The sequence below is a fragment of the Nyctereutes procyonoides genome, unplaced genomic scaffold (assembly GCF_905146905.1).
Source record: "Nyctereutes procyonoides isolate TBG_1078 unplaced genomic scaffold, NYPRO_anot_genome, whole genome shotgun sequence".
Lineage (NCBI taxonomy): Eukaryota > Metazoa > Chordata > Mammalia > Carnivora > Canidae > Nyctereutes > Nyctereutes procyonoides.
In genome coordinates this window covers 2,568,524-2,588,961 of record NW_026575148.1, presented here as the reverse complement: position 1 = coordinate 2,588,961, position 20,438 = coordinate 2,568,524, and the positions used below count along the sequence as shown (strand labels likewise).

The window sequence follows — 20,438 nt, the reverse complement described above, 5'->3', positions numbered from 1 at the left end:
AACAACAACTTTGAAATGGTGCTATAAAATTTCTATAACATTCTTTTAACAGCTACATAGTATTTATTTAATTTATTTAATTTATTTAATTTATTTTTTAAGATTTTATTTATTTCTTTGAGAGGGAGAGAAAGAGAGCATACATGAGTAGAGGGAGCAGAGCAGGGAGCCTAACGTGGGGCTTGATCCCAGGAACCTGAGACCGTGACCTGAGCCTAAGGCAGATGCTTAACCAACTGAACTACCCAGGCACCCCTATCTAGTCAATTTTAAATACAGAAATTTTCATAACAAGAAAAATAATTCATATAAATATATATATTTTTAAGATTTTATTTATTTATTCATAAGAGACACACAGAGAGAGACAGAGACACAGGCAGAGGTAGAAGCAGGCTCCTCAAGGGGATCCTGATGCAGGACTCGATCCCCAGACCTTGGGATCATGCCCTGAGCCAAAGGCAGATGCTCAACTGCTGAGCCACCCAGGTGTAACATGTAAATATTTTTATATATCTAATATTTGTGTAGAGAAACCTCCAGGTTGGGAACAAATATCACAATAATTCTTAGTGGGTGTTGGGATTGCAGCTGCTTTTCCTATGCATTATTTATTATTTGACTATGCTGTATTTTGTTTGTTTTCTATAGTTGATATGTATTTCTTACATAATAAGGCAAGTTAAAATATATGACCACAATCCCAACACATGCAAAATTAAATAAATAATTCTAATAATTATGCAAAAACTTTATAACTAAAAATATAAATAGCTATGGAAAAGTAAATTCTCTCTAATAAATAATTTTGCCTGGGGGCACCTGCGTGGCTCTATCACTTGAACCTCACACTCCTGATTTCAGCTCCTGAGATTGAGCCCCGTGAGGAGTCTGCCTGAGATTTCCTCTCCCCCTCTCCTTCTACTCCTCCTCCTATACTCTCCCTCTTAAATAAAACAACTATAATTTTTTTCTTGAATTAGCTAAATAATGCCTCTAATTTGTCATTTTCCTTCAATTTTTTAAAAAGATTTACTTATTCATTTTAGAGAGAGAGCGTGCACACGTACGAGTGGGGGTAAGGGCAGAGGGAGAGGGATTCCCCTTTAAATGCAGAGCCCAATGAGAGGCTCAGTCCTACCCCTGAGATCATGACCTGAGCCAAAACCAAGAGTAGGATGCTCAACTGACTGAGCCCCCCAGACACCTCACTTTCTTTTCCTTTTTAAGCACAGAATTAATCAGAAAAATGAAGCAACACGAAAATGGATTAAAAAACACTGCCTGGAAAAAAAATAATAAAGATAGATAGATAGATAGATAGATAGATAGATAGATAGATAGATAAACAAACAAACAGTGCCTGGGGATGCCTAGGTGGCTCAGTGGTTGAGCATCTGCGTTCCGTCCAGGGCATGATCCCAGAGTGCCGGGATCAAGTCTCACATTGGGTTCCCTGCATGTGTCTGCTTCTCCCTCTGCCTGTGTCTCTCTGCCTCTCTCTCTCTCTCTCTGTGTCTCTCATGAATAAATAAATAATCTAAAAACAAAAACAAAAACAAAAAACAACACTGCCTACTAATAAAGACTCAGTGTATTTTGTAGAAAACATTTCTAGGGATCCCTGGGTGGCGCAGCGGTTTGGCGCCTGCCTTTGGCCCAGGGCGCGATCCTGGAGACCCGGGATCGAATCCCACATCGGGCTCCCGGTGCATGGAGCCTGCTTCTCCCTCTGCCTGTGTCTCTGCCTCTCTCTCCCTCTCTCTGTGACTATCATAAATAAATAAAAAAATTTAAAAAAAAAGAAAATAAAAAAACTTAAATTATAAAAAAAAAAAAAAAAAAAAAAAAAAAAAGAAAACATTTCTATCTCAAGCTATTTAGCCTGAACTAGTAAATTTGGCTTTGAATATATTTCTGCTTTTATTTTTATTTATTTATTTATTTTAAAGATTTTATTTATTTATTCATCAGACATACACAGAGAGAGGCAGAGACTCAGGCAGAGGGAGAAGCAGGCTCCATGCAGGGAGCCCGACACGGGACTCGATCCCTGGACTCCAGGATCATGCCCCAGGCTGAAGGCAGGCACTAAACCGAAGAGCCACCTGGGCTGCCCTATTTCTGCTTTTATAAGTGACATAGATAATCATGAAAATGTATGTAAAGAGAATCCTTCAGGAGATTAATATTTATGATGTGGCAGCTATGAAAGAACTGAAATAGGAGATTGGAGAGTGTTCAAGGGAAACTCAAGCTTTTCAATGATCCACACTGAAAGGACCACTATAACCCATGCAAGCAATAATGCTGTAAATGCCATTTATGTTCTTACATAAATGCAGTTTTCACAAAACACCAAAGACAGAGAAGTCAAAGGGAAGTGAGTTAAAATGAGAAGACCTGGGTTCTAGTACTACTGTTCAAATCATCTTGATAAATCACTCCATTTCTATGGGTTTTTTTTTTTTTTTAATCTGCAAAAGGAAAGAGCTGGATGAAATCTCTCTGACCTCTTGCATCTTGCCTGTGTCTAAGGGAAATTTGTGAATGTTGAAAAAAAATCTCTTAGATATGGTTTTATTGAAAAGGCATCTTAATAAATAAAAATAGTCTATGTCTGCTTGAAAGAAAGGAAGATCGATGAGCTTGGCTTAAAATATCCTTTAACTAGACTTGTTTTCTCCTCAAAAGCTATAAAATCCCCCACAAACACAGAAGTATTACTGGTACTGTAGATTAAAATTATGATTGCAGTAAATGGAAATGGAAAGCTCAAATGGGTTTAGCAAGTCCTGTTTTATAGAAGAGTATTCTAAAACTTCAAAAACACTTCAACTCTTCCTTGTTAAAATATAAAAATCTTTTCATCCTAGTTTTCAAAGGATATGCATTACTAATTAATTATCAGAAAAGAACCAGCCTACTTTCCTATAGCAAAAATTCCTATGGTGAAAATAGAAAAATTTCCTTAAAATATATGGAGTAAGGAGATAAACTTTAAAAATTATTTTAATATTTTCAGGGTTTTTTTTTTAAAGATTTTATTTATTCATCAGAGAGAGAGAGAGAGAGAGAGAGAGAGAGAGAGGGGCAGAGACACAGGCAGGGGGAGAAGCAGGCTCCATGGAGGGAGCCTGACATGGGACTTGATCCCAGGTCTTCGAGATCATGCCCTGGGCTGAAGGTGGCACTGAACCGCTGAGCTACCTGGACTGCCCAATATTTTCAGTTTTATAATTACCTGGTATCCACTCCTCTTTGTACACCTTCATATATCTTTTACTATATCTTTCAATATCTATAAAAAAATAAGAAAGTGTTCATTAGAAAAGTCAAGAATAAGCCTGGATTTAAGCCATTCCATAACTAAAAACACCAGATAACATCTTTTATTTCACACACAGGGAATCTCCTATATTTGTACACACATATTTCAATAGGTGTTCCTAAACACCTATTGAAAAGTTCAATAAATATTATATGTTTAAGGAAGTGGCAAGAAGCAATTGGGTATGAATAGCTGGGAGTGAGCAGAAACCTAAACCCTAATCATGTTTTTTTTTTTTTTTAAGATTTTATTTATTTATTCATGAGAGACACAGAGAGGCAGAGACACAGGCAGAGGGAGAAGCAGGCTCCACGCAAGGAGCCCGACATGGGACTCGATCCCAGGTCTCCAAGATCACACCCCGGGCTGCAGGCGGCGCTAAACCGCTGCACCACCGGGGCTGCCCCTAATCATGGTTTTTAAAATCAGATAACTTGATTCATCTCTGAGATTATTCACAAAAGCCCAAAGCCAGGTCAGTAAGTCACCTACATAAAAGAGCAGAAAGTCTTGTGACACTGGCTCCAGCTTCCACTCTTCAAATCTTGTGTAACTGGGACGTATTAACTACCTAAGTGAGGATGGAGAGCTGTATGGTCAATTTCAGTGCTTGATACACATATTAAAACACAGTTAGGCTTCTCAACGAGCTACTCTTCACAACCCATTGAGGAGAATGGAGAAAAGGGTAGGAGAAAGTAAGGTTGGTGGGGTATGAAAGAACAAGCTGCAAGCTTCTATGCCAACTACTGACAATTCTGCAGGGACCTTCTGTGCTTGCCCAAAATGGAGTGGTTCTTGTTACTGCTTTGTTCACTTTGCCACAAGAAACTCCCTCAATGGGGGCCCAAACCCTTTCCTAGCAATGTAAGTTGGCAAGCAACACTATAGTGCCATAGCCTAAAAACGTGGTTCATCATAAAATGTGGTTGAGGAGTATAGCCATGAAATAGGGAAATTAATACAAAAGATGAAAACATAAAAAGCAAGGCCCATATATGTACTGATTTCTCTTCTGTGTTAAGAAAATGATTCCAAATAATACTAAGACCATAGTGTTAAACAAAGATAACTAAAATAAATAGTGGATCAGTAAGACCAAGAAACCAAGCTTTTCTAGGTATTTAACTATTTTGACTTCAATCTTGATCTCAAGCTATTTATTTACTTATTTTTCAAGGTTTTATTTATTTGAGACAGAGAGAGCACAAGTTGGGAGGAGGGTCAGAGGGAAAGGGAGAAGTAGCCTCCCTGTCAAGCTGGGAGCCCGATGTCGGGCTCAATTCCAGGACCCCGAGACCATGACCCGAGAGTACATACGACCCAAGCTAAAGTCAAACACTTGAGCCACCCAGGCACCCCGCTCTCAAGCCCCATTATCAAGCTTTTCATTGGTAAAAGAAGTCGATGCAAATGACAGATTTGCATTTAAAATTTTTCTCCACAACAGATTGTATATTTTGGAAAAATTTAACCTTCAGTAGTAAGCTTCTAGAAGAATAAGCAATATTGAAAATCAACTACTGAAATCCAGTTAAAAAGAGGCAAAGGATCTGAACAGACATTTCTCCAAAGATATGCATAGTAAAAAGCACATAAGATGTTCAACATCATAGCTACTTCGTAAATTCAAATCAAAATCACAACGAGATGCCACTTTATACCCAGTGGAGTGGCTATAACCAAAAAGGCATCAAATGATTCTAGATTAGAAAAACATTTCTAATAGATTATAGCTTCCAATTCTTATATTCGCATCTTCAAAATGTAATACTTTGTAATGTAAAAAGCTTTGATGGCTCACAGCTGTGTTGAAATGAGGATGGCCCGGCCATCTTCTTTGGTCTATAATTATAAAACATTTTCATTATTAAATTTATAATTACCAATTAACATGATCAATCCAACAAATTGTTTCATTTCTACATAACCTATTTCCTCTTGATCATCTTTGTCTTTGCCTTCAGCATTTCTCCAGTTATAAACTATATCAAATAACTTTTGGTATGTAAACATCATAAAAAAGAAAAATATGGTCACGTCATTTTGACAAACAGGATGTTCCACGTTCTTATCACAAAATATGTGATGAGGCACTTTTCAAGGACTGTTGTGTGAGGATGCCATATTTCCTTTTTATTCTTAGAGATATATTCTTTACCCACTGACTCCTGAGTTTGAGAAAATTCATCTAGAATATTGTCATCTGAAACTCAGAGATTTCACTTACACAATCAATTTCACAATCATTGTTAGCATCCAAAGAGCTACTGCTTCTACATTCATATTCTGATTTGTCTAGTGATTGTATAACATCTTCCTCTCTCAATTTTCTTCTCTTTGCCATTATGGGCAGAAAATGAACAATTCTGAAATCTCAATTATATTCTATGAATACTAAAACACAAACAAAACAACCACGAAGACAAGAGTCTCTCTAGACTTCTTTTATAGCTTCCTAAAAATTAATGTAATACTATGTGCAACACAATAGAAACACTAAAAGAAAATGTAATAGTGCTGATTTTATTTCAATACTGCACCACCCTTCAATGCAACTTCATCATTTTTCCTTTTTTTTTTTTTTGGATATTTTAATCTTTTATCTTCCAGGATGGGGGGAATAATTCACAAGTAATGATGAAATAATATCTATACTGATGAAATAGTAAGATGTTTAAGGATGAAGGAAAAATAAGATCACTAATATTCCAGAACAATTAGATTTATAAGAGTCCAATGGGCCAATATGGTAATGTTAAGATAAAATGAGTTTTCTTTCCTTTTTTTTCCCCATTAAAAAAAATCCTTTGGGGCAGTCCAGGTGGCTCAGCGGTTTAGTGCTGCCTTCGGCTCAGGGACTGATCCTGGAGACCCGGGATCGAGTCCCATGTCGGGCTCCCTGCAGGAAGCCTGTTTCTGCCTCTCTCTCTGTGTCTCTCATGAATAAATAAGTAAAATCTTTTCTTAAAAAAGATAAATTTCATTGTAAAGAAAGCACCAATAATTTCTATAATTCTACCCAAAAACATTATAAACAAATTGTGACATCACAAGAAATATTTTTATTCTATGCCCTCAGTTCTTTGTGATCTCATTGCCCTGAGCCACTAGCCACTTGACAATGAGGAAGCCTTGAGACCTTATTTAGTTCTTTACATTAGTCCCTAAGTCTCTCCTTTCTGATGTACATAAGTGGTAGGTGATAGGAGAAGGCTGATGAGGAAACGGTGATACAACAGGACCAAGAATATAGCTTCCTCTGACAGTTGCATAATTTTGTTCAGTCTGGCTGATTCTTTCTCATTCATGGTGTGCACAGTACATAAACATTTTATATATGAGTATATATATAAACACACATTATATGCATATATATATTAACCTACAAACACACATAAATATATGTATGCTTTTTAAAAAAACTTCATTTTAACCTAGTTTTTTAAAAACATCAGAAAAGAAAAGTAAATATGAGTATTTTGAAAGAGAAGGTCTTGTTTCAATTTGGAAAAATCTACATAAACATTTTCTCCATATAGAAAAAGAAACAAAGATTCCTTGTCTTTTTAAATACTTTGTGAAGTTATCAAAGATAAAGAGCCTCTTAATCCAGATACAAACCAACCATTACCACAAACCAGCAACAAAATTATGTTCCTAAAGTCCCAGTCTAAAAGACTCACAGATATATTTTCAAATATGATATACTTGTAAATTAGACCCATGATTTAATAATGACCACACTAGTTAAGTAAATCTGTTCCATGGTCTAGAGAAAACACTAATTTTAAAAAGATTATACCCTATACTATTATTTTTTCTACTAAGAATAGATGTTTATTAATTCATTTAATCTTACTTTTTTAAATCTTTAAAACAAGAGCTTTAATTTCATTTTTGAACTCAGATAAAAGCATATAACATAATCATGAAAGTAAAAAAGAATTCAGTATTTTTGAGATAAAAATGTCTTATAAAACCATTATATCAACTTCAAGCAGCTATGTTTGATAAATTAAACGAACCTGTCTAAAATGCTTCTTATAATTACAAGCACAGATAATATTACTATATAAGACTTTCTTTTTGACTCTTAGCCAGTTCTAAGTCATTTAGAGAGAGTGAAAATGGAATGCATTTTTAATACTAATGGAATGAGATGACACTGTATGAATTTCTCATGCTTTAATGATGTTGTTTGGGGAACTCAAGGATGATATTGATCTCTCTAATTTCAACCTTTGAGGGCAGAAACTGAAAATCAATATAGATCTACTGTGCTAAATATCTACTCAGGAATGGGTTCTCTTCCTCTAAAACCACTTCCCACTCCCTGTCTGAGACTATAAAGCCTTCTCCAATTGTAATTTCTCTTCTCTGTCCTTGGCATAACCATTAAGTACAAGCTTCATGTTTCCTATTATATCTGACATACAAATCATAAGCAAAAATACAGTCAAGGCTTTTAAAAGTTTCAAACAAAATACTAAATAATCAGAGACTTACATAAAGATTTATGTACAAGGATAGTAACACATATATGAGCAAAAAAACACTTTAAATGTAACATCAGAACTACTTACAATTAATAATGCTATATATATATATACACACACACACAGTAAAATACAACATAGCCATTAAAAATCATATTTTCTAAGAATGTTAAGGATATGTGAAAATGGTAATAACATGATATTGGGTAGAAAAGAAAGATAAAAGGACTGTGAATCCAATTTTATAAAAAGAAAAAAATCTAGAATATCCAATAAAATATTAATAGTAGATCTCTACACATAAGCAATACAGGTGATTTTTACTTTTTAATATTTTTGTTTTTCACCATTTTCACCAAACATATGAAACTTCTCTTGAAAGGTAATTTTAAAAATAAAGTATCAAAAAGTTTAAAATACATTTTCTGTTAAATCAACATTAAGCATGCTTTTTCAAGGTGGTGGATAATTTCTGATTGAAGTAAATCTATCAATCAGCATTAAATGACCATGAAACATTGTTTCATCTGTATACATTCAACTATATAATCAAAGAGTCCAATACCCACCTTGTTTTTCTTCGGGTGTTTCTATATAATAAGGCATTCTTTTCATAGTTTCTCTCAACTCCTGTTTCAAGGCCAGCATGTAATCTTCACCCTCTCCTGCTTTCAGTGGCACTGGTTTATAATCTGTATCCTTTTTAAGAGATAATTTTTTAAAATAATTTTTTTAAATATCCCTTTTTGTCTATAAACAGGAAAATGTTAGTTTTATTGAAAAACTACATTTTACAGGCACTAAGTTTTACAATCAACTGAAAAGATGTTGAGCTTTTGTAATCTTTTTAACCTTTTAGCTTATTTCCTACTTTGCTCTGATTTTAGAGGTAGGAAAGCTGTTTAATTTTCCTACTGACCACACCTATTATTTTGTTAACAGTCTGTTGACCGTGATTACACACTTTAGAAGTTAAGCCACCCAAATGAGAGCTACTGCTTTAGTTTCCTATTAACCTCAATTAGTAGCTGTGGTATTGATGGGAGTAGTAGTTTAAAAAAAAAAAAAAAGATTAAAAGTAGCAGCTATTACTTAGCAAGTAGTTATGCTAACCAGGATGTCCTTAATATCATCCATGATCCCATTTAAAGTATCATCAATATTTTCTCTTCAACAATAAATAAATTGTGAAGCAAACAATCTATAAGCTCATATGACATGTAAATGACAAAGCAGGGGTTTGAATCTACATCTTCAATTTTTTTTTTAAGACAGTAGAGAAAGAGAGAGAGAGAGCATGTGCAAGCAGGCAAGGGGCAGAGGGAGAAGAAGAGAGAACGATGGTGCTTGATCCCATGACCCTGAGATCATGACCTGAGCTGAAATCAAGAGTCACATGCCCAAGTGACCAAGCCACTCAGGTGCCCCTCTAAGTCTTCAATTTTAAAGAATTACAAACACGCACATATATGTATATGCACATATATTTTAAAAATATATATTTATTAAAAAGTGGGGCCTCAGGGTATGTAGTAGACTTTTTTTATTTTATTTTTTTTAATTTTTTTTTAATTTTTTTTATTTATTTATGATAGTCACAGAGAGAGAGAGAGAGAGAGAGAGAGAGAGAGAGAGGCAGGACACAGGCAGAGGGAGAAGCAGGCTCCATGCACCGGGAGCCCGACGTGGGATTCGATCCCGGGTCTCCAGGATCGTGCCCTGGGCCAAAGGCAGGCGCCAAACCGCTGCGCCACCCAGGGATCCCTATAGTAGACTTTTTTTAAATAAAGATTTTTATTTATTTATTCATGAGAGACACAGAGAGAGAGGCAAAGACATAGGCAGAGGGAGAAGCAGACTCCCTGTGGGGAGCCCGATAGGGGACTTGATCCCAGAATCATGACCTGAGCCAAAGGCAGATAGATGCTCAACCACTGAGCCACCCAGGTGTTTCAGTAAAGACATTTCTTAAAAAAAAAAAAAAAAAAAAAAAAAAAGACATTTCTAGTACCAGAGCTAAATATAGGGTACATTTTCAAAATTTCACTCTGAATCTATTCATTCATTCTACAACTATTTATTAAGTGCTTACTATAAGCCAAACATGGTTAGACAATAAGAGATACTTCTTACCTTTATGGAACTTACATTCTAGGGAAGAAAAACACAAGATATAAGGAAATAGTGAGGAAATACACAGTTTCAGGTAGTGATAAGTGGCATGAAAACAATGAAGCTGGGTAGAGGAAAGAGTGACCAACTGAGTACATGAAGGTTGAAGGTAGCTAGTCTAGACAAGATAAGCACACATGACCTCTCAGGAAGTCACCTTGAGCAGAGCTCTGGATAAAATTAGGAAGCCATCATGGAAAGACGTGAAAACAGATGGTTCCAGCCAGGAAAACTAGCAGAGGAAAACATCTGAGAGAACACAGAGACCAAGATGGCTAGGGACAGAGAAGGACTGCGATAGGAAAAGTTAGAGAGACATCAGCAAGGCCATATCAAACAGAGACAGTTTGCCAGCAGCAAGGAATTCAATTTAATTACAAGTATAAAACAACAATAAGTATTAATATTACCAGTGTTTAGAAGTGACCTCACATATGAGAAGAGCTTATTTTAAAAGAAATCAATGTAGGGACGCCTAAAATTATAAATTTTAATAAATACAATCTTTAAAAAAAATAAAATAAATCAATGTATAAAGTGACAGTACGCCTATACATGAGATGTTTATTATTGTTTCAGGCTATACTAAATATCAGAAAGGCAAATATCAAGAGCAAAAAATAGACACTCCCTATATATGACACCTACATCCCTAGATACATTTGTTCAGGGTCCTATACTTACATAAATCTTTTTTTTATTACTTATTCTTGAGAGAGAGAGGCAGAGACACAGGCAGAGGGAGAAGCAGGCTCCCTGGTGGGGAGCCTGTAGTGGGACTCAATCTCAGGGCTCTAGGATCATGACCTGAGCTGAAGGCAGACACTCAACTGCTGAGCCACCCAGGCGTCCCAGCTTACATATATCTTTTGACAAGGGATTTTTCCCTTTTGAAATAGGGGAAAGTTGGGCAGCCCGGGTGGCTCAGCGGTTTAGGGCTGCCTTCAGCCCAGGCCCAACAAAGCAGTAATATATCCTCCCATATCACTTAACAGTTCCCTTCTTTCTCTTTCCTTTCCATTGTCTGTTGAAAGCATGAGGTCATTTCCAGTACAATGCTTCTCCAAATTTAAGGCACATTAAGAATGATCCAAGAATCTCGTTAAAATGCAGATTCTCATTCATCTGGCGGAGAAAACTGCCTCTAAACTTCCAAAAAAAAAAAAAATAGGGGAAAGCTTCTTGGATTGAGGGATATCTGGTTATTTATGATTTTTTTCATTTTTTTATACTGCAGCATATACATACCTGGAAGTGTAAGCTTATGTTTTAAACTAAATGCAAAGTGAAAGCATTAGATTAAACATTACATCAATTAAGTTTACAGCATACTTATTAAATTTAAAAGCAACACTAAATGCAGTAGGAACACTTAGATTGTGAGAAACAAAATTCACACTGACTTTTTAAAAATAGAGAAAGAAGCAAAAAAAAAAAAAAAAAAAAAGGTTGAGTAGGGAATAAAAGACCAAATGGTATACTACGGAGCAAAATCAAATTCTGTAGATACAAGATGAGAAGAAAATCATTAAGTGAAAGTCTGGTAGAGTAAGGTCCATTGGGGATCTTTGCAAAACCTAGCCTGACTTTCAGAAATATTATTTTGATGTTGGAATACATCAAAAATAGCAATAGAATATGCAGGAATTGAAAAAAAAATTCTTTCTTAGTTCACATAGTACTGAGTAGATTTGTGAAAAGGTGTACACAGTTTTTTCTGTGTTTTAAGAAAGCACTGTTAAAATTAGAAGAGGTTCAGGTAAGAACTGCAGCAGCAAATCACTCTTTTACTTTCTTACATTTAAATATTACAATGATATCCTGTATTCAGTCCTATATAGAATTTTAATTTTCTTTGAAACACGAAAAAACAAATCCTGAAAAATCCACTTTCCAATGTACTTACGGGAAATAGCGGGGGTGGTTTCAATACTACATCAGGTAACTTTTCACCTCTGCCAAATCCAACTGCCTCAATATTAAAGGTATAAGCTGCACGTCCACGTCCTTTATTCCCAGCCATCAGAATTAGTTATACAAGAAAAGTGGGCAAATTCTGAAAGACATCATATAAAAAAGGAAACCAACATTTTAAAGCAAAATATAAAACTCTGCTACTTAAGTAGCATGGGCAATTTAAAATACTTCTGGAAAGTAAAACTTGTAAAGAAATAAACATATGGTAGACCAATTTCTGGACCCCTCCCATCTAGTCATGCCTGGCAGGTAAAACAAGGATGGGCTCAACTACGTCACCTAAGCCCTGGGTCAACAGCTCAAAGGGTCTCCTTGGACCACCGCACAGCCAGCTGATGCAATTCTCTCCACCCTCCCGCCCCTGTAATTTGGCATCAAGATCTTAGACATATGTGAAAAGTGTGGACAAGGAAAGGTCTGGCTGATGAAGACAGTCTGCCTTGGTTTTTCATTCAATTTGATGACTATCCTTAGTCACATACACTATCTTAGTCATATACACTTGAGATTTTTAAATGATTTATTTATCCTAGAAATTGAGTGTTGGACAGACTCCTTGAGATCCAATCCAATGTCCTTTTAGAAATGGGAACGGGCTCAAGAGGCTCTGAAGTTTGTTCAGGCAAAAACAAAACTTCTGAAGTTCAGAGAAAAACATCTGAAATAGATTAAAGGTAAGACAAGCCTGTACTCTTTTCAAACTTTGGGGACAATAGAGATGTCACATACTCAAGTTCTGCACTGAATTTCTGAATCGTCTGAAACACGATTATACTCTAGTGTGAGAACCAAGTCGGCAGCATATTAACAGGGATCCCCATACCAAGGCTCTTCCACTACAAGCCATCATTTGACTGTAGTGATGATTAGAACACATCCCCTAAATCTCTTTTCCTATTGACAATACTGGGCATCATTCAGTCCGGCAGGCCCAACAAAGCAGTAATATATCCTCCATATCACTTAACAGTTCCCTTCTTTCTCTTTCCTTTCCATTGTCTGTTGAAAGCATGAGGTCATTTCCAGTACAATGCTTCTCCAAATTTAAGGCACATAAGAATGATCCAAGAATCTCGTTAAAATGCAGATTCTCATTCATTTGGCCAAGAATCTGCATTTCTAACAAGCTCTCTGGAGCTATCGATGTCGCTGGTTGCAGTCCACAGTTTGGAAGTAGCAAGGCTGTACATTCTCTTATTTCTGAATCTGAACAACTGAATACATGAAATGTGGTTTAATACATTCATCTATTCCCTGTATTTTCTAAATAGGTGGACCAGAGGCTTGCTCAAATTTGAGTTAGTTATTTAGAAATAACAGTCGAAAGAGATGCTCTGTTCTTCCTACTGCATCACATTAGGATGCACGCAAAATCTCTCTCTTAGTGATGGTCTCTGGTCAGTGGTTTTGGGTACTGTCAATCCGTTTCATCTAGTATAAACTTCCCCAACAGTTTTTACCTAATGATTTTAGCAGTCATTTGTGATCAGGGTCCAGATTTGTTATTCCATTACAGATTGTAAATTCATTCTTTCTGTATCTACTAATTGGAATTCTATCGGGATTCAATTCCCGTCACTCACTATTGAGTTACAAATGAAGCACAAGTTGTATTGGAAAGGGACTTATTTTAGAAATCAAGTTCCTTCCATCAGTCCCCAATAAAAGAGAGGGAGAATAATCAAAAGGCTGCGTTTCATTTGCTGAGTCACTCAAGCATATACTGAGCCCACAGAAAGCAGATTTCCCAAGTATGACAACTGCTAAGCAGAAAGACACACCTTCATTCTAAGAAATTAATTGTGGGAGCCCAGTAGGCACGGTTGAGACCACTGGGCTTAATTCTAAGCTGGGATTTGCCACTAACTAAGGATTAAGAACAATTCCAGGTAACATTTCCCAAAATGCCTGATCATGAGAATTACCTGGAGAACTTGTTAAATACACCGAATCTCAAGTGATCCTCAAGTATTCAAGCCTATACCAGAATCTTTGGAGGTGGCTCTCACAGTTGGGAAAACTCATCCCAAAAAGAGAGTACATCAGCTACCATCACTTGATAGAATATCCCTGGAGAAATATCAAACTCTGCTGCCTCTAAACTTCCATATTTATCAAGCACCTTTGGGTGCATAAATTGATATCATTAATGAATATACTGCCCTTGGCAGGAAAATCAATCCTAGCTCTTGAGCCACCCATTAATGATTACATGGCACTCTGGCCTCAGATTCATCTCTTTTTAGTCTATTATAAGTCAGTTCTCCTGGACCTAGAAAAGCTGACAAATTCATTTTCTTCTCTTGCAGACCTGAGAGGTATTTCTTGGACTCTAGTAACTGTCTCATAGGGAAAGTGGCTCACAGGTGAGCTCTAAGCCTCAATCTTTGGAATCCTTTGAGTCAACCACTACCTTGTTCTTTTTTCAACCTCCTAAGCTTCTTGAATGAAGGGCTTTTTTAACCAACTTTCCCTATTTCCTCATTACCCAAATCTCCCTCTATTTCAGAGACCAATTTCACTGAGGCATTGATTCAACCAATAGTGAGCATTCCAGGCACTCTGGCAGGACCCAGAAAGCATCGAATAAAACTGTGTCCCTGTCCTAAGGGCTTATATTTCAGTGCCTGAAAGAACACAAACACATAAATAAGTAAGTGTGTAACATAATAGTACATATTCTTGTTGTAGATTGAGTTGTGTCCCCCCCCCAAAATATGCCGGAACTCCTAAACCCCAGTACCTGAGAATGTGACCTTTCTTATCCAGAAATAAAGTCTTTGGGATGCCTGAGTGGCTCAGCGGTTGAGCGTCTGCCTTTGGCTCACGGGGTGACCCCGGGATCCGGGATCGAGTCCCACATCGGGCTCCTTGTGGGGAGCCTGCTTGTCCCTCTGCCTGTGTCTGCCTCTTTCTGTGTCTCTCATGAATAAATAAATAAAATCTTTAAAAAATAAAAAAATTAAGTCTTTGCAGGTGCAATCACATTAAGATGAGGTCATAGTTGATCCTCAGACGGATCCATGACAGGTGTCCTTCTGAGAGGGAAATGCGGGCAGAGAGACACACACACAGGGAAAGCACCATGTGAGGATGAAGGCAGAGACTACAGGGCTGCAGCTGCAAGTCAGGTACGCCCAACAGTGCCAGGGCACATACGAGCTAGGAGAGACAGCGCAAATCTTCCCTCTGAGCCTCCAGAAAGAATGAACCCCACCGACACCTTGGTTTCGCCAGGATTCCAGACTTCGGGCCTCCGGAACTGCAAGGGAATAAGCATCTGTTGTTTTAAGCCACCCAGTTTGTGGTAAAATGTGATAGCAGCCCTAGAAAATCATCAGTACAGCCCCGAATAAAAAAGAAATCATGGTAAGGGGATAGAGAATAACAAAGGGATATGGTGTGGCTTTTCACACAAGGAAGGGCTTTGTGTGGAGGATAAATCTGAGTAGCATGCTGGAAGAGGCCTGTGAGCCACAGGAGGGAGGGATGAGACAGAGATGGCTACAGAGAGAAGGAAGAGCAGGTGCAGAGGAAGAAGTCACATGCTGGGAGTGTCTGAGGAACAAAAAACCCATGTCACCAGTGAGGATGAGGAGCAAGGAGAGGTGGGGCAAGGCCAGATCTTGTGGGGCCCTGCGTGAGCTGTGTAGGGGTTTGGCTTTTACCTTACTTGTGATGGGAACTACATTCACAAAGATGCTGAAATGCAAAGGCCCCAGTGATCCCCACTGGTCTCCACCGGTCAAATTCACTGGCCTTTTGTCATGCTCTTAGACTTCCAAAGCACAGGGCTCACTGCTGCCTCCTCCCTTTTGTCAGTCCCTCTTTCCTAGGCTTTATTAAAACTCCAGGTTTTGGGACAGCTAGGTGGCCCTGACAGCTAAGCATCCAACTCTTGATCTTAAATTAGTTCTTGATCTCAGGGTTGTGAGTTCAAGCCCAGCGATGGGTTCCATCCTGGGTGTGGAGCCTACTTAAAAAACAAAAAACAAAAAAAGACCTCAGAAAAACAAAAAACAAAAACCCTCCAGGTTTTTCTATCCCAATGACTTTCTTTTTGGTCTACTTCTCTGCTTAAATCTCCTAAGTATGGATTTCCTTGAGGTCCAATCTTTGGTCTTCTGCTCTTTTTGGTCTTCAAAAAACACATCCACACTCAGGGTTTGATGACCTGTCCCATACTATTATCTCCAGCACTGACCTTTATCTTGAGTTTCAGTCCATGTTCTCACTATCAAAAGAATACTTTGAAAGTTCTTTAAACTTAAGATACTGAGATCATCTTCCGCATACACCAACTAGCTCGCCTTTTAGGTATTACGTCCCTATATTCCTACCTGCGGTATGTTCTTTCCCAGTCACCAACACTTGATGATATGAAGAAGTGCATCAGTATTGATTCCTCACTCTGTTCCACCCCTCCTATCAAATCAAACAGCTAATTCTTCCTTCCAAACGTCCCTGCAATTTCATTTCCTCTACCATACTCCAGGGTAAACCCTTCTACCTCCCTTTTGACTGACTGCAAGTTTTGTGGTATCCCTTGTTCTTTTATTTATTTTAATTCATTCTTCCACATTATTAGTCTTAAGGCATGGTTCTGATGATGCTACTCTTCTCATCTTCCCTCTTGGCTACAGAATTAAATAGAAACTCCCTACCCAAGAATTCAGGGCCCTTTTAAGACGGCTGCACCTATCCTCCTGACTCCTTCTATCATCATGTCTTGTTTACCATTCTCTCCACTGCAATCTGCTCCCTCTGTCTCCCTTCCAGACTGTATCCCCTTTCACCTTAAGATCCAGTTTAAGCCCCTCAAAATCCACAACAGTCATTTCATCCCACTTTGCTCTTATAAAGGTCCTCCTGTTACAATAAATGGATTTTTAAAAATTGAGGTGTTACACCCTGCTCCTCTTTAATTCTGGAAGAAACAGAGACAATACCTCTTTTGGGAAATGGGCCTTTCCTAAAGGGAATGAGCTTCACTTATGTTTTGTTTGCTTATTTCTTTGGCTGTATTAACAGGGGAGATTTTATATTTTCCCACTGTCTAGCATAGTGCTCTCTACATAGCAACAGCTCTACAATTAATGTTAAGCTCTTTCTTTTTTTGCCTGTCATATGATTTCATGAGCAAATCTACCCAAATCAGTCAGCCTACTATTATTACTGTTGTTGTTGTTCTTAAACTTCCAGAACTATAAAGTTGGAGACCTGGATGTACACTGGAATCATCAGAATTTAAAAACAAAATGAAAACACAACAAAACTCAGGCTTCACCCCAGAACAACAAAATAACAAAATCACAATTTCTAGAGATAGGCTTTAGGCATTAGGACTTTTTTTTTTTTTTTTGCATTAGGACTTTTAAAGCATTCCCAGAGATTATAACATGTAGCCCAAATTAAGAATCACTGCTTCAGATTATACTTTACAGTTTGTAAAAGAGGAAAGTGAAGCCCTGAGAGGCTAGCTGACTGCCTAAAGACACACAGGTAATTCCTAACAAAGCCAGAACTGGGTTAAAGCCTCAGGTACCTTTCCTTGTTCATTCATCTGCATTATACTACCTGAAACACATGTTCAGGCTAGTTGAAGACTTTTTTAATCCCACAGATGCCTTTAATATTTACAAAGAAGCCAATTAGTAATAGCAAAATTGACTGAATTTAAAAGTGCAAAGTCAGAAGCATCATCTTCCATTTTGGAATGTATCCTGAAAATTCCTATTCGGAACTGTTCTGAGATAGTGTGATGGGTGTAGTTCAAGCATCCAAGAGCTGAAATGCAAAGCCTATTCTAATCAACTACAAAGACAACCTTGTGGCTGAGCCTGAGCTAATCCCTAAAATTCCTCATAGCACTAACATTTTAGGACTTATGCTGTGGCCTAAATGTATTGTCTTCCACATCTCACACTGTCCCTTGCAGATATTAGCTAGGTGAATAAATGTACGAGCAGATGTAGGTAGGTATGGAAGCTGCGGGAAGGCAATGAAAGCCAGGTCACAGTATCTCTCCTGATGAATGACACTTCAATTGCCCCAATCAGAATCCGATAGTCACACTGACCTCCTTGATCCCCTCATCAATAGAAGAACTGTTGGCTGTATCTCTCTTACATGTTGCCTGTCCTTCCTTCACCTGCTTTTGTTAAGGCCTTTATCAGCTCTCACCTGGATCTCTAACACAGAACAAATATATTCCCATGGTCAGACTCCCCCTTTCAATCTACTCTTCAATCATCTTTCTAGAACATGAACCTTGATGTGTCATTCTCCTTAACTAACAAAGCTCTGAGTCTGAATTTCTGCCTCGGGCCCCCTGCACACCATACTCTACACACTCTCAACTCTGCTACACCAGCTCTTGCATGTAGCATTCCTTCTGTCTGGAATGCCTTCCTCTCATATCCACCTGAGCAAGTGCCAGCATCATTTAAGATGCTGTGCAAACGATACTTTTCTGTGACCATTTTCTCCACCCAACATGGAGGTGGGTCTCTCCTTCCCTGTTTCTCAAGTACTACACTGCTTTTATTATCCTTTTGGAAATCGTGCTGTAATTGTCAGGTCTTGTCTGTTTTCCCAGTAAGCTCTCCCATTATCCATTTAACAAGTATTTATTAAGCACCCTCTGCGTCAGACCATCTTCTACATACTGGGAAAACAAAGCTTCTGCTCTCATGGAGCTCATAGTCTAGCACAGGAAATGGAAAGGCCACACTGAGAACTAAGAAGGGACAGCCAGCCAGGGGGAAGTGTCATACAAGCAGAAGAATCTGTAAATATGAAGGAAGACTTTTTCACATTTTCATGCTCTACCACTAACCAGAGCCTGGCAAAAGTCCAATAAATACTGGGCACATTATTGCTGAGCTCACTGCCTAGAAAGGATACCCCTCCATTTCTCCTGCAATGGTTCCCCCCTCTTTCTAAAGGAAAAATACCCAAATTACAGAAAGCTCTGTACTTCCCCGTTGAGAGCATCCTAATAAACATTGGTGTTTTAAGTCCTGCTCAAATACCACTCTTCAACAATCCTTTCCGTTTGTATCCTTATAGCATCTAGTTTTTACTTCCTCTGTGGTATAGATCCCATATTGCTTTACATTGCAAATATTTGCACATAGATATTATCTTCCCTCAGATTCTTGAGAATCCAGATCACAACTTTTTTTTTTTTTTTTTTTTGCCCCCACCCAGTTCTATTCTCACACATCTAGTTCAGGACCTTGCATGTAAGGATAGCCCTGCACAGAGTGACTGCAGAGATTCTAACTAGATTAGGAAAATATTCAGAAAAGCTACATCTTTAGGAGTGTAGGGGAAGACAGTACATCTCTCCCATGAAGGCTTATTAGTAGCTGCCACAATAAGGGTTTTCCTAATTATTTTGTATAATGGTATCTCATGAGTATCTTTATAATTTTTTTTTCCTGGCTGAGGAGGGAGGTTAGTCAACTTCTCAAGGGAAATTTTGAAGCCTAACTCGGTGTTTCAGTAGCTGAAAGGTAGCTGGTTGGGGACAGGGATTTGGTGTTCAGAGTGGGGGTGATTTCTGAGGCTGCCTGGGCCACGCCCAGACATTATGCACGTTTCCTGGTCTCACGAGGTGCGACTGCCTCCACCTTTACTTAGTTGAGCCTCTCTAACAACTTCCTTTGCTCTCTTTCAAGGGTGAACAAACTAACCAAAAAAAAAAAAAAGAAAAAAAGAAAAAGAAAAAAATGGAGGCTAGGGGGGAGGAATACAGAATCTCATTTTTTTTTTTTTGGAAGATCAGAAAAATGTTATGAACAAATCCTGTCCCCACGATACAGGGCAAAATGCCAAGAGTTAAGGCAACGTACCGGGTGGTGTGTCCTCAGGCAGCAAGTCTGCGGCAGGGGCTCGTGCCTGAGCCACGATCCCAGAGCCACCAGATTGGGGAAAAAAAAAAATGTAGCATCAGTGAGGGAGCCTAAATCCCCTTCAAAGTAACTCGCTGCAAGCAGTCCCGGGAAGGGGAAAGGACGGTTTTCTAAGACTTTGAAGACATTAAGGAGAAGGAAAGGTAAAGCCATCCCCCGACGCCCCTCAATCCAGAACCGCTGGAGGGGCTCGCCAGCCCGGACCTCCGCCGCCTCCTCCCCGCGCCCTCTCCATCTCCTCCCAAGCCCTCAAGGGCTCCCCCCGTTACCTGCTCACTAAGCCCCGAGCCTGGGGCAACCGGGTGCAGCCGAGGCGCCGGGCGGCAGGGAAGGGGTGCGAGCCCGGCGCGGGCGCCCGGAGGCCGGAGCCACCTCGGGAGCAGCGCGTCCCGCCCTCCACGCGGCCGCCGGGCCCGGCTCCGGCCCCGCCCCGCCCGCGCCGGCCCCGCCCCGCCCGCGCCGGCCCCGCCCCCGGCCCGCCGGCCCCGCCCCGCCCGCGCTGGCCCCGCCCACTGGGCGAGAGGCTTTTTAGCCCCTGGC

The 20,438-nt window shown here is 38.9% G+C and overlaps 1 protein-coding gene across 3 annotated transcripts in view; it reads right to left on the bottom strand.

Annotated features, from left to right (window-relative positions):
• The window catches only part of POLR3G (RNA polymerase III subunit G), a 47,502-nt gene extending 27,193 nt beyond the window's left edge, over window positions 1-20,309 (bottom strand). For 2 of the 3 annotated variants that reach the window (XM_055312786.1, XM_055312789.1), the window contains exons 1-5: window positions 20,168-20,309; window positions 19,839-19,884; window positions 11,909-12,058; window positions 8,400-8,529; window positions 3,245-3,301 (exon numbers count right to left, since the gene is read on the bottom strand). In XM_055312786.1, the coding sequence (XP_055168761.1) occupies window positions 3,245-3,301; window positions 8,400-8,529; window positions 11,909-12,025 (304 nt within the window). In that variant the 5' untranslated portion in view covers window positions 12,026-12,058; window positions 19,839-19,884; window positions 20,168-20,309. The remainder of the gene's footprint in view (window positions 1-3,244; window positions 3,302-8,399; window positions 8,530-11,908; window positions 12,059-19,838; window positions 19,885-20,167) is intronic. The other variant, XM_055312787.1, reaches the window with a different exon arrangement.
• Between the last annotated feature and the right edge of the window lie 129 nt (window positions 20,310-20,438).